This window comes from Aphidius gifuensis, linkage group LG1, assembly GCF_014905175.1.
Source record: "Aphidius gifuensis isolate YNYX2018 linkage group LG1, ASM1490517v1, whole genome shotgun sequence".
In the NCBI taxonomy this organism is placed as follows: domain Eukaryota; kingdom Metazoa; phylum Arthropoda; class Insecta; order Hymenoptera; family Braconidae; genus Aphidius; species Aphidius gifuensis.
Window position 1 is genome coordinate 6,440,671 of NC_057788.1, and position 13,878 is coordinate 6,454,548.

General features: G+C 26.1%; 2 protein-coding genes across 4 annotated transcripts; one reads left to right on the plus strand and one right to left on the minus strand.

The window, feature by feature from the left end:
- Positions 1-1,358: 1,358 nt before the first annotated feature.
- LOC122847397 (cyclin-T1-like) lies at positions 1,359-11,591 on the minus strand. Of its 3 annotated transcripts, XM_044145035.1 has the most exons (7): positions 10,617-11,591; positions 9,500-9,716; positions 9,287-9,410; positions 9,127-9,172; positions 8,517-8,607; positions 5,087-8,419; positions 1,359-2,338 (listed from the first exon to the last, which is right to left on the minus strand). In XM_044145035.1, the coding sequence occupies exons 1-7, from the start codon at positions 10,760-10,762 to the stop codon at positions 2,267-2,269; spliced, it is 4,029 nt and encodes a 1,342-aa protein (XP_044000970.1). In that variant the 5' UTR covers positions 10,763-11,591; the 3' UTR covers positions 1,359-2,266. The 3 variants fall into 3 exon arrangements, with proteins under 3 accessions (XP_044000970.1, XP_044000971.1, XP_044000973.1); XM_044145036.1 differs by lacking the exons at positions 9,127-9,172; positions 9,500-9,716; positions 10,617-11,591 and having other exon boundaries at positions 1,365-2,338; positions 9,287-9,406; XM_044145038.1 differs by lacking the exons at positions 9,127-9,172; positions 9,287-9,410; positions 9,500-9,716; positions 10,617-11,591 and adding an exon at positions 8,800-9,077 and having other exon boundaries at positions 1,365-2,338.
- On the plus strand, positions 11,580-13,833 carry LOC122847398 (sulfide:quinone oxidoreductase, mitochondrial). The gene is made up of 7 exons (XM_044145039.1): positions 11,580-11,690; positions 11,790-11,901; positions 11,965-12,390; positions 12,467-12,676; positions 12,735-12,921; positions 13,016-13,262; positions 13,349-13,833. Exons 1-7 carry the CDS (start codon positions 11,614-11,616, stop codon positions 13,428-13,430), a joined length of 1,341 nt encoding a protein of 446 aa, XP_044000974.1. The 5' UTR covers positions 11,580-11,613; the 3' UTR covers positions 13,431-13,833.
- The last annotated feature ends 45 nt before the right edge of the window (positions 13,834-13,878 follow it).

Sequence of the window (13,878 nt, forward strand, 5' to 3'; positions counted from 1 at the left end):
CGAATTATAATTTCAAAAACAATTGTCGCTTAATCTAATGGCTTTTAATTTTATTTAATTTTACCATTTGATTCAACACCACAATCATCACCACATACTTTCCATAAATTATTGCACGAACTTTAATTTATTCATGTAATAATTTTCTATATGAAATTCTTGGATAAGATTAATAAAAGATAATAAAATTAGCACACATAGCTGTGTAATTGTTTGGTTGTTTTTATTTTTTGTTTGTTTATTAAATATATATTGTTAATTAATACCAATGAATAACAATGAAATGTTGATAAGTATAAATTGCAATTTTCGCAGTCAATAAATTATCATGATTCAATTGTGCTCATTCAACAAGAATCAAAAGGTACTTTTTTTTTTTTTGTTTTTTAAACTTTTTTCAATTACTGTGTTTATTCATTTAATTATTTAATTTTTTCATCAGTTAGGCTCAACTATTGGCTAAGGATTTTGCAATAAATTCATTAATCAAAAATCATCAGCCAATAATTTAAAATTTCATTTAAATTACTATAAAAAAATTATCATTTAATGGCATTTTATTTTCCACAGAAAGGCAGTCAAAAATGAATTCTTGTAATCAAGAATATAAATTCATTAATTTGTTTTATTTTATAAATAATTTATAAGCGCGCGCCATTATATCAAAGAAAATCAAAAATATTAAATTGAAAAGAAAAATTAAATATAGAAAATAAAAGAAGAAAAAAAAAGAAAAAAAAAAAATAGGTAAATTCTTAAAAATTAAAAAATTATAAATTGAATTAAATATTTACCAATTAATATATAACTAATGCAACAATGATTTTAATTATTTTTTTAAATTTTCTATTTATTTTTGTAAATTTTTTTATTGTTTTTTGGATTTTTAAATTTATTTATCAGTAATAATGAATGATTCATTATGTAAGTCTTATAAGATATCGTATTTTTCTACGTAAATGCAATTCACGTGTTTACAGCTAAATTAAACATAGCTTCACGATTGGCGCCCTCATTCGATATGCAACATGATTGTTTAACTATAATTTATATTCATTTTTATCGTCAAAATATTGTTACTAATTAATTCAAAACAAAGCAAGATTTTTTAGCACCTTTTTTTCAAATTTAATTTAAATCAAATAAAGAACCAAAAATCAATTACTGCACGCGCGCTCGCGAGCTTCAAAAATAACATTGAAAATTGTTTAAATGCTTTGTTTATTAATTTATCATTATCACTACTTTTAATCATTTTTTTTTTAACGTTTATTTGTTTTTATTATTTTTTTTTTTTTACTCATCCATTTGGTTTATTTTGGCATACAAAATAATTTTATTTACAGTCTGATAATAATCTTTTTTTTCTTTTTTTTTTTCAACTATTTATCGTTTTTTTTTTTATTTAATTTTCTTTTTGTTTTAATACTAGTATGATGTATATCATAAATGTGTTAATTAAAACTATTTGTTAATACACAATCCAGAGATATTTTATTATCTCGTTACAATTGAGTAAGAGAATTAGGCAGAGCCGGGACAATTATTATCATGATTATTCTAACTATTTACAAATAACAAATCAGAAATTTTTAATACGTCGATTGATAAATAAATATTTTTTTTTTTTTCATATTTTTGTTTTTCACACTTTCATACAACACATTCATACTGAATTGTTAATCCCGCTCTACATTATTCTCATGTAAAAAATAATAGTTGTAATAAATTAATGAAACAAATATTCATCATTAAAAGAAAACAATTAAATGAAAGCCTAAAATTTCACCTGAGTACCATTAATTAACGTTTTATCTTTTTTTTTCAATTTGTTTAATTTTTCTTTTTCATATCATTTCGATTACGATTTTATTATTTCGAAAGAAAAAGGAAGACGAGAATATTAAATCAAAAACATTTTTTTAAATTTTGTTTTATATTATATTAATTATTTTTTATTAAATTTGTATTTGAATTAATTATTATTTATAAACATCTCGATTTCCTTTTTCATATAATATATATATATTTAATATAAAACTTTGTTATTCAAGTTAAATACGTCTTTTAACGTCAGTCAAACACTCTCATTTACAACGTGTTATCTTCTCGCCCTACTCATTTATTATTTAAATAATTAAAAAAAAAATTAATGAATTATTAAGATACATATATATGCATATATATATATAATGAATAAAAAAATAATAATATTAATAATAAAAATTTTTTCCTAATCGCATATAAGTGTCCTTATAGCCTGATACTACGTTGCATGTGATTGTTGTGACTGCGACAATTTACTCGAGCTCTTGTGCTCCCTTGATGAATGTTTATCCTGTAATCAAAAATAATTTTTCGTCTGGATATTTGTTCATAAGGGATCATGTGTGCACATATTTTACCAAAAAAAAAAAGTAAGCATTATGTTGTGTTTTCTAGATAAGAAATGATAGAAAAATGATTTATGATTTCTTTATAGAAAATGCACATGCACTAATATTCAACATGCCAAAAAAATTATGTTTAAATTCCTCCACCTAGCGATTACAAATGAAACGTGATTATAATTAATGTACATTATTAAATATGACTGTTAAATTATTAATTTTAAAAAAGTGTAAAACGATCAGTGAGAACAATGTGCGATAGGTAATAAAAATAATGAAAAAAAAGAAAAAAAAAAATTAAAGACAAAATAATCACTAAGGTTCGTAACATAACGTTTATTTGGCTGTTTTTTTTTTTTTTAATTTATTTATTTATTTACTTAATTAATAACGTGCCAGGTACGTTGTCTAACCTACCAATATTTAATTGATAAAAATTAATTATTCTTTAAATATCACGACCGCGGTTTTATTTAAATTTTCGATTAAATCAAAGGGTAAATTAGCCATCGCACACGACACGTTTTTTTTTTTTTTTTTTTTTTATACATAAATTTGGATACAGATTAATTTCAAGTTGATCACGATAATTAAGCATTTTTTTTTGTCACTGATTATATTTAATTTATTAATATAAATGTTACACTCTAATTTTTTTTTCCTTTCACAACCGTATTTATGTCATCAAGCCCGACTATTATTATCACAATAATTAAGCCATTAATATGCCTTGATTAAATTATTATTGTCAATAAATAACGACTTAATTTCATACACCTCAGTAATTATTTTGTCTTTCAAGGCAAATTTTACTCACTCATTCATTCTCTAATTTTTAACTTTGATCAATTTAAAATTATTCAACTGATACAGATTTTATTTGAAAAAAAAATTCAAAATAATTATATTCATACGAATTTAATGTTGTAAAAATAACTAATACGAATTCTCGTCATTATTAGGAACATCATTGAGCAATACATAATAGCTTTTTTAAATTAATAATAATTTATAATGAAAAAAAGAAAAAAAATATACACTGGTGTTCCCTATTACGAAAATTCGAACTTTACATTTTTATTATATTTTATTATTATAAGACAATAATTGTAGGGCACAACAAAATAAACATTACGAGAATTTATGAATGAAGATTATTTAATAAATTTAGTTAATCATGATTGATTAAAAAATAATTAGATACTAAATTGCATAAAGTACATTCGAGACTGTTGCAAATGTCAATTTAATTATTTAAATGTTCATAAACATTTCGACTAAATAATAACAATATTATTATTCAAAATTATAATGGCAAATATATTTCACTCGTTAATAAATAAAAGAAAAAAAAAAACAATCTCTGTAGGTATATTTTAGCTACTTTTTTAAAATAATTTTTTAAACACTAATTATCTCAGAATTCATTGTTCGAGATGTGTTTGTTCATTTTTTTTTTTTTTTTGTTTAAATTCAATTTATTTATCAAAAATATATTTGAATATTTGCATGATCGACTTCATTCAAAATTGTCAACAATTTGTGTGCCTTTTATCAAAACATAGTAGCTATAATAGATTTTTCTTTTTGTAAATAAAAAAAAAAACCGATTTTGTTTCATTTGTTCGCAAGTGGAGATAATTTTCTACAAAATGCAGTTATAATAATATAAAGCTACCAAGAAAATTCTCAACTATATCTACATAGTAAATTTATTTAATCATAAAAAAAAAGTCAACTAAAAAATCATAAAAAACTAAATACTAATACTTGCAAAAAAAAAAAAAAAAATCAAGAGAAAGAAAATTAAAATAAAAAAAATATTAAGGTAACAAGTAGAAAAAAAAAAAAAAATTCATACAATGCTATCATGCTCATCACTTCAAAATTTTCTATCAAATCACAAAAAAACTTATCAAAGAATTTTCTGGGATAAGTAAGCATTCACTGAGTTGTTCTAGGGTTCATACAATCGCGTTTAAAAAAAAATTTAATAATCATATTAATCGTTATAATTTTTAACATAATAATTTATAAATGCAATTCATTTTTGCTTTTTTTTTTGTATCAACAATTGACAAAACAACAACGTTACGTTCAACAGACTGGGATATGATTTATTCTGGAGGAGGTGGAGGTGGTGGTGGTGAGGATGTTGGTGGTGGACCAGATGGTAATGGTGGTGGATCAGATGAAGATGGTAATGGAGGTAATGGAGGTAATGGTGGTAGTGGTGGAGGTGGTGGTATTGCAAGTTGATTCTGATTATCAATGATAGATGAAAAATTTGTTTGAATAGCTGGTGGTGGTATAGACGTATCAATAGCTCCATCGGTAGTAATAATAACATTGGATTGTTGATACATTTGATATTGTTGTTGATAATGTTGATAAAACATTGTGGGATCATAAAAATATTGACCAGTATTATATAATGATGGTGGTGCTGGTGGAAAAGGAGGAGGAGGTGGATAATTTTGAAAGTAAAAATCTTGACTATCATTAAAATTTGTTTGATTAAAACCAATTGTAGAATTTGATAATGAATTTTGTTGTTGTTGTTGTTGTTGTTTTTGTTGTTTTTCAAATTCAACATTTGAATAATAATTTTGTATATTTTGATTAATATGATTTTTCGTGGGTGGACGATTATTAAATTGTCTACCTGACAATCCTCCACGACCACTTCCACGTACCTTATTACTTGACGAGTGGTGACGTCCATTTTGTCGTTCAATTGGCCTTTGCTGTTGTTGTTGTTGTATTTGTTGGTGTTGTTGTTGTTGTTGTAATTGTTGATTGTGTAATTGCTGTTGTTGTTGTTGTTGTTGCTGTACTTGTCCAGGATAATTTTGATAACCACCACCTGTATTTGCTGGTTTTTTACTAACAGGTAAACTTTCAATTGAATCTCTGTCTCTTTCACGTTTACGTGAATCAGGTATTTCACTAATGCCAGATTGTCCAGTTCTTATTTTAAGCCTTAATGGTGCTTGTATTGGTTCTGATGCTTTTAATTTATCTCTTGGTATTTTTAATTTAATTCCACTACCTTGTGATTGTAATGAATTACCAATTGATGATGTTGATTGACCTTTTTTATCTAATCCACCAACTGATGTATCATTATTTAAATTAATTTTATCTTTTGGAATTGTTATTTTAATTGGAGCTGTTGTTACAGTTGCTGATGGTGCAACTGTTGTTGCTGTTGTATTATCTCTATGTTTTTCTTTGTGTTTATGTTTATGTTTTTCTTTACTTTTATCTTTGTGCTTATGTTTTTCTTTCTTCTTTTTCTTTTCACTTTTATGATGATCAGATTTATGTTTTATTATTAATTCTGTATTACCATTACCACTAACAGATGTTGTATTATTTACAGTTACAACTGGTAATGGTGGATCATTATATGGTTGTGATAAAAGTGAAGTCATATCAACTGTTGATGGAGGAGCTGATGCTGTAGCAATATTCGTTACAAATGGTTCATCTTTTATTAATTTTTGTTGTTGTTGTTGTTGATGATGTTGTTGTTGATGTTGTTGATGATGGTGTTGATCAGTTTGATGATGATGATCAATTGACGTTTGTGATATATGATGATAATCATTTAATTTATTGCTTTTGTTATTACTATTACTATTATCACTAAGATTACTTTGTTGACTGAGTTCTTGACTAAGTGTATATGTCTCAGAACCAACTGAATCTAATAGTGATGGCATTGTTGCAAGTGGTTCTTGTAAAAGTGCACTTATACTTTGTGCTGATTTCATTGGACTTAAATATTCACTTTTCATCATTGTATTATCTAATTTACTATCAAATGACATACGATCATAACTATTTTCATGTTTAATACTTGTTAATGTATCAAGCCCATTTGTCATTAAATGACGTGTTTCAGTACTATCTGGTTCAAATGGTCTTATAAGTTCTAGTGGTTTTAATTCATTATTAAATGAATTATTTCTACTATTTGTTGAACTTGAATTATCTCTAATTGGTTGTATTAAATCTGGTACACGATTCATAAATTTCATAGAATCATAACTGGACATATCTTCTGTTTTAATCTTCATTTGTGGTTGTTGTTGTTGTTGCTGTTGTTGATGCTGTTGTTGTTGTAATTGTGGTTGTTGATGTTGTTGTTGTTGTGATTGTTGATGGTGGTGTTGTTGTTGTTGTTGTTGATTTATATCACAAAGATTTGATGATGACAATGATGTTTTAATTCGTTTAGATACTTGCCCAACAGACATTTGAGAAGTTAGTTGACTTTCTAATGAACTTGGTGAATTATCAAATGATAAATTTCCAGATATTACTGGTAAATCAGGATATCTTTCTTGTTTAATTGCTTTAACAGGTACTATTGGTGGTGTTTTTTGTCTATTTAATTTATTACGTTGTGAATGTGAATTATCAACACGATTTGGTGATTCTTTTTCTGGACTAAATAATGATTTTTGTTTTGTTGGTACTGATTGTTGTAACTGTGTTACTGTTTCTTCAGGCCTTGGTCGTTTTTCTGATTTTGGATCATCAACATTATTACCAGAACCAGATGAACTATTTGAATTTCCATTTTTAATGTCTTTCAAAACTCGTGCACCACTGTGATAATGTTGTTGAGAATTATGTTGAAGCATTTGATTTATGTTTGGCATTTGTTGTTGTTGCTGTTGCTGTTGTTGTTGATGAGGTTTTGATGTATTAGGCATTTTAGAAAATTCATGAGGTGGAAATGGTTGATTACGACCACTTGTACTATGTCCTGTTGACATTTTATCTTGATATTTTGATGGATTATGTGATTGTTTGAGCATAGATGCAATATATTCTTCTTTTTGTATTTCAGCACGTGGTTTAGTATGAGGTACTGGTTTTTCAATGAGTTTACGTACTTCTTCAACTCTTTGTTGATCATTTGATGATTCAAACTTACGTTGTTGTCTATCTTGACGTACTGGATCATTGAATTTACCATAATTTTTAGATGAATCATCTTTTCTATGTTCAGGCATTTTATTTCTTGGATCATATCCACGTTTATCATGTTGTTGACCACGATTATTATGAGGATTATGATTATTATTAACAAGTCTATTGCTCATATTTGTAGTTGTGCTAGAAGAAGTATTAGTTGTAGTATTGCTACTATTATTATTGCCAATATTATCAATATGATGACTCGAAATATGATTTGAATCTTGATGAATATTATGTGATGATAAATCAGGCAATGCTGAAGCAGAATCAGTAGTTGATGTACTAGTAGTATCCTTAGAATGACTACCACCAACTTGGATAGACTGTTGACCATGACTATGAGGATATCCTGGTGGTAATCGTTGTCGTGATTGTGAATTACTATTTGTACTTGAACTATGTCTTTGAGACGATGATTGTTGTTGCTGCTGTTGCTGTTGTTGTGGTTGTTGTTGTTGTAGTTTTTGTTCTGGTCTATGATGATGATTATGATGAACATTTGTTTTTTGATTTGATAAAACTTGTTGTTTTCCTTGTTGACTACTACTCATTGCACCACTTGTACTCATAGATGAACTTGATTGTTGTTTGTGATGATGAGAATGATGTTTTTGTACATCTTGAGATGAATGACCAGGTACAAATCCACTATTAGCTAATTTTTCACGTTCTAAACGTTCACGTTCTTTCTTTTCACGATAATCACGATAATCACTTGGTTGTGGTCGACCTTGTGATTTTTTATTATCATCCTTTGAATCAGATGGATATATTTTTTGTGATTGAAATGATAAACCATCTGGTGCTGGTGAATTAACCTTACGTGGTTCAATATCAAATGGTGAATTAGCTAAACTTGGATTATGCATTGTTGGACTTTGTTTTTCTGATGCACTCATAATTTTTTTCTTCAAACGTGATGGACATTTATCAAATATATGAAGAAATTCAGCAGTTAATTGAGCCAAAAGTTCAGTTGTTACAGTCCTATCTACATACCAAAACCAGTGTTTTCCCTCATTGCTTTGTGGAATCTTTATAGAAAAATAAAATGAAAAAAAAAAACAATCAATTAATATTCATGGTAAAAATGATTATTAAATTTTTTCCATAGAGATTAATTGTCCCTACCTCCCAATTTGACCATTTGCAGGCTAGATGAATGCAAAAACAGGCAACAACTGTTGGCTTATATTGCAGACACATGGTCGTTAGATGCAGGCTAAACATAAACGAGGGACAACCCATACTGTTTTAGTTTCATACTCATTTTAATTAATAAATAAATAAAATATATTTGATTTTAAGTGAAATATAAATTAATTAATTAAACTCAATTAAATATATAATATTAATATTATTTTTTTTGTTTTTTATCTACGTTATTAAATGATTTTAAAAAAAATTTTTTTACCGTCGTTAACAACAATCACTATGTAGATCTATTAATTATTGTCATTATTTCTACGCAACATTCAATTGTTATTAATTTATTAATCTATGTTTATATATTGTGTTTTTCAAGTTCTCTTAAAGAACCCACATGAAGAATGTTGCGCATCTTTTTTTTTTATTTATTAAAAATTTACTCAATCAATTATAAAGATGCAATTGCATGGAATTGAAAGAGTCCAGCAAGCATCAAGTAATTGTTTTTTTTATTTTTATCTTATCTTATTTGATACTATATTTTTTTTTTTTTTTTTTCGCTTAATATATAGGAAATATTGTGCTTATCCACCTGTTAGACGCCATGAAGTATGAAGTTTGAGACAAGTCCCTGCTCGCTGGAATTTAAATACACAATTTCTCAGTGTGATACTTTGGTCTATTTATCAAAAAATCTCCGTCGGATTTTTTTCTCTTTTGTGGTTTTAATATTAAATTGAGAATTTGCCTACCTTTTACTAGATGACAACATCGAACAACGTGAGTATGAGGATGATCAATGGCAACATCAAAACCCAGTGTTTGGAGCAACACATTTTCATTGAAAACCAAGTCTTGAGCTTGCTCAAGGTATTGCTAAAAATTTATATATTTCATTGATCATCAATAAAAATATTATACTTGCAAATTATGTTAATTTAAATTTACATGTAATGATGTTTTACCTCAGACTTTGTATCAATTGCAACTGACTCTGGATGTCGTTGAAGACACATATGTGCACATTTAATAACATGCTCAAGTTTCCTAGGTTGTTCTTCAACTTTAGCAGCCAAAAATAATGCTGCTGAAGCAATTGCATTTCTATGAAATTGTGATAACGAATGAAACACATAAAATCTATGCATGTAAACAATTGCTGTGTTTATGCATAATTGCGTACTGTATATATAATTGTCATTAAGAAAAATTTTTATAATAATAATTATTGCTTAAATTAATTTACAAAATTCAAAGTAGAAAAATAAATTGCAAGAAAATAAAGAAAAGAAAGGAATGATGACAATAGCCATGTGGTCAGATTAAAATGAAAAGAAGAGGAGGAGGAGGAAAAAACGATTAGGAAAACTCCAGGTGGTAATTTTTTACCTGAGTAAAAAAATCTGGAAATTTTCTAACCTCTGTTAAATATTTTTATGAGCCATCCATCTTGTACAGATAACAAAATAATTATCAAAAAAAATACATAATTACTTTTAACTGATATTTTTTGAGTAAAGATGAAATATTAATTACTCAATATTTTTTTGATGATTGGTGTTGGTACACCTGTCAAAGCCATGGGCAAACAATGCCGTGTGTACCACAACGTGACCCGATTAACCAGATATAATATTATGCACATGATGATTTTAACAGCAAATAAATGACGATCAAGGATAAAAAAAATATCAATCCAAACTGAATAAATATTATTTTGATGATTGTCCAATTATTTAGGGGTAAAAAATACCAAAATTATATGAAAAAAAAAAACGGAGAATCCAAGAAAAAAAAAAGAAAAATATATAGAATGCGTGACCTCATCAGAATGTTGGGTTGTGGATGTCGATGTGAGGCTGTTTACGAAATGATAAATCATATTTATAATTGATTTAACGATAAAATAATATCAAAATATCATTATTTATAGTTGAAATTATATGAAATATGATTAATTTTAAATTGAAAATGTACTTAATTGTCGTTTTGATGAATGTAAAAACATTGAAGATTATAGACAAGGGGTATAGAGGGGTAATGAACAAGTGTGATGAAAGTAATTTGTATAAAAAAGGATACACTTGTAATCGTTGTCCCATATCTTGAATAAAATTTGCAGCTTGTTGACGATAACTTAATTCCTTATCTGCATCTATTCCGTTTTTTCGACTTGGGGTATTTGCTAATTGTTCTTTTGTAAAGTACCATTTTTCGTCAGCCGCCATTTATTATGTTATATATACACAACTAAAAATTTCACTTATTTCACGTCTTCACTCACAATACACACACTTTTTCCGATGCCCACACCACTGCTTGAGCACAGCTACGAACGAGGTTCACACGTACAATGACGCTTTATTACTACGTTAATCAAAAATACTACCGGATGTCAAAAACGCCATCTATTTATATTAATTAGTCAAAAATGCAACTAAATGTCAAAAGTGCCATTTTTTTTTTTTGATTGGCTGTCTTTAAAATTGTTATTTTAATTAGAAAAACATACTTATTTTATTGCTTATATTTATTAAATTTTATTGCATTATTTAATGAATTTATTTTATTAATTAATTTGTTTCAATTTTAATTTAAAATTGAGTTTATACAGCTGGTTGATGGGGGGAGAGAGAACATCATGGCGGCCAACACACAAAAAGCGCGAATGATTTGAATAATTTATTTTGACATCTTTGTACACAATTATTAATTTCTCTTGTTCTTAACTGATTTTTTAACATTTTGATAAAATGATAATTTAAATGTTTAGCTAAACCATCAACAACAAATTAAATTTTTACTTGATACGTTTAATTGAAAAAAAAAAAAAACAAAACAACTGTCAAAGAGAAAGTTTACAATTTTATTATGTAATAATTTAACTATCAATTAATTTATTCTTATCAATGATAATTAAGAGATTATACTTACATATAATTAATTGCTTTAATTATAAATTTTATTTACTTAGTTATAAATAACTATTACGTATTTATCTAATTAACACATAACCTATTCCACTTTACCAACCACAACAACAACAACAACAACACAAGTCACAACAGTAAACATAAAAATGCTACGCATAAGCAATAAGTTCATGACAATAAAAACATTGTCAAATGTTTATTCAACTAAAAATGTCCATCACAAGTGAGTTATTTAAAATTAAATAACAATTAAAAAACAAAATGTAGTAAATTAATATTAAAGTAATTAATTGTGTCATTTATTTATTTGTTTTTATTTCAGTTGTAAAGTATTGGTTGTTGGTGGAGGAACAGGTGGTTGTAGTATGGCTGCAAAATTATCAAAAAAATTTAATAAATCACCTAATCATGTGATTATTGTTGAACCTTCTGAGGTGAAGATATTATTTTTTCTGGCAAATTTATCAATTTATTAATCAATTATTTCCTGGTAACAGGTGCATTATTATCAGCCAATGTTTACATTAGTTGGTGGTGGTTTAAAAGAATTTTCATCATCACACAGGCGAATGATTGATGTCTTGCCAAAAAATTCCCAATGGCTGAAAGACAGTGTCATGACATTTGATCCAGAATCAAATAAAGTAATAACAAAAAATGGTGATACAATTGAGTATGAAATAATGCTAGTAGCAATGGGTCTCCAGCTCAATTGGAATAATATTCCTGGTCTTGTTGATGCACTGAAAAATCCTGAATCACAAGTATGCTCAATATACAGTTCAGAAACAGTGACAAAAGTTTTTGATAAAATTAAAAAAACTACAAATGGACCTGGTATATTTACTTTTCCAAATTCTCCAGTTAAGTGTCCTGGAGCACCACAAAAAATTGCCTACATTGCTGAGGATTACTGGCGCAAAGTACCAACCTTTGTTTAAAATTATAAAGCAAATTTATTTTATTATAAATAATTAATTACTGTTTTTGGTTTTATAGAAAAAATTGAGAAAACAAATTGATGTGATATACAACACTTCATTGCCAGTTATATTTGGAGTTAAAAAATATGCTGATGCTTTGTGGAATGTTTGTGATAAGAGAGATATTAAAGTGAATGTTCAAACGTGCCTTGTTGAAGTTAAAGATGACAAGCATGAAGCTGTATTTCGAAATTTAAAAAATCCTGATGAAACGTTTACGAAAAAGGTAATTAATTAATTAATTAATTTTTTAATGTATTGTTTATAATTATTTTAATTTTCAGTATGGATTTTTACATGTAGTACCACCAATGGGTCCACCAGATGCTCTTAAATCAAATAAATTATTAACAAATGATGCTGGATTTCTTTGTGTAGATTCACAAACTCTCACTCATTTAAAATATAAAAATATTTATGGTATTGGTGATTGTACATCTACACCAAATTCAAAAACTATGGCTGCTATTGGTAAGTTGTAAAATTTAATTTATAAACAAACGAGTTAATTAAATAAATTATTACAAGTGTTGTTAATGATTTGATTTATATTTTTTATATTTAGCTTCACAATCAAAAGTATTATACAAAAATATAATGAATGATTTTTCTGGTACGACAAATAAATTACATTACAATGGATATGCATCGTGTCCACTTGTAACTGGACCTGGTAAATGTATCATGGCTGAATTTGATTATAATCTTCAGCCACTAGAAACATTTCCAGTTGATCAAAAAAATGAACTTTGGATTATGTATTACATGAAAAAAGAATTATTTCCATTTCTTTATTGGAATTTTATGCTCAAGTAAGTCAATATTTTTCTTATAATTAATTATTTTCTAAATAAACAAATAAACAAATTATATTTCTTTTTTTTTTTTTAAATAATAGAGGTAACTGGAATGGACCAGAATTTTTAAGAAAACTTTTATCAATTTTTAAAAGTAAAAATAAAAGTAAAGTGACAAAATAAATTATTGATTTTATATATTATTATTAATGAATAATTATTATTTTTAATGCAATAATAAATTTAAGAATTAAAAAAAATTTATTTACTTTAAATATATATGTATGTGTCCTTTTATTTTTCAATTGAAGAAATGATTTTTTTCGATCCCAGAAAAAATATTTCATCGAAATTTTTCGATTTTATTTCGAATTTTAATAACTTGTTTTATAGATTGATAAAATCCAAATGAAAAATAATTATTTGTTAATTTAAAACAATTAATTTCAATACTAAATTTGTAAAAAATTAAATTAATAATTTATAATAATAAAAGTATCAAAAAATATTAATTATTTTCATTAAAATTACAGCTATCACTATTATAAATATTAAAAAATAAATTTAAATAATCAGTCAATATTAATTTATAGCGACATATATTTTTACCATGAATTAAAAGTAAATATAT

Coding starts and splice junctions, on each gene's coding strand:
- LOC122847397 (XM_044145035.1), bottom strand. CDS start 10,762: ATGGCGGCTGACGAAAAATGGTACTTTACAAAAGAACAATTAGCAAAT. Junction 9,411..9,499: donor CAATTGATACAAAGTCTGAG/GTAAAACATCAT, acceptor ATAAATTTTTAG/CAATACCTTGAGCAAGCTCA. Junction 8,608..9,126: donor TACTTCATGGCGTCTAACAG/GTGGATAAGCAC, acceptor GTTTATGTTTAG/CCTGCATCTAACGACCATGT.
- LOC122847398 (XM_044145039.1), top strand. CDS start 11,614: ATGCTACGCATAAGCAATAAGTTCATGACAATAAAAACATTGTCAAAT. Junction 11,691..11,789: donor ACTAAAAATGTCCATCACAA/GTGAGTTATTTA, acceptor TTTTTATTTCAG/TTGTAAAGTATTGGTTGTTG. Junction 13,263..13,348: donor TATTGGAATTTTATGCTCAA/GTAAGTCAATAT, acceptor TTTAAATAATAG/AGGTAACTGGAATGGACCAG.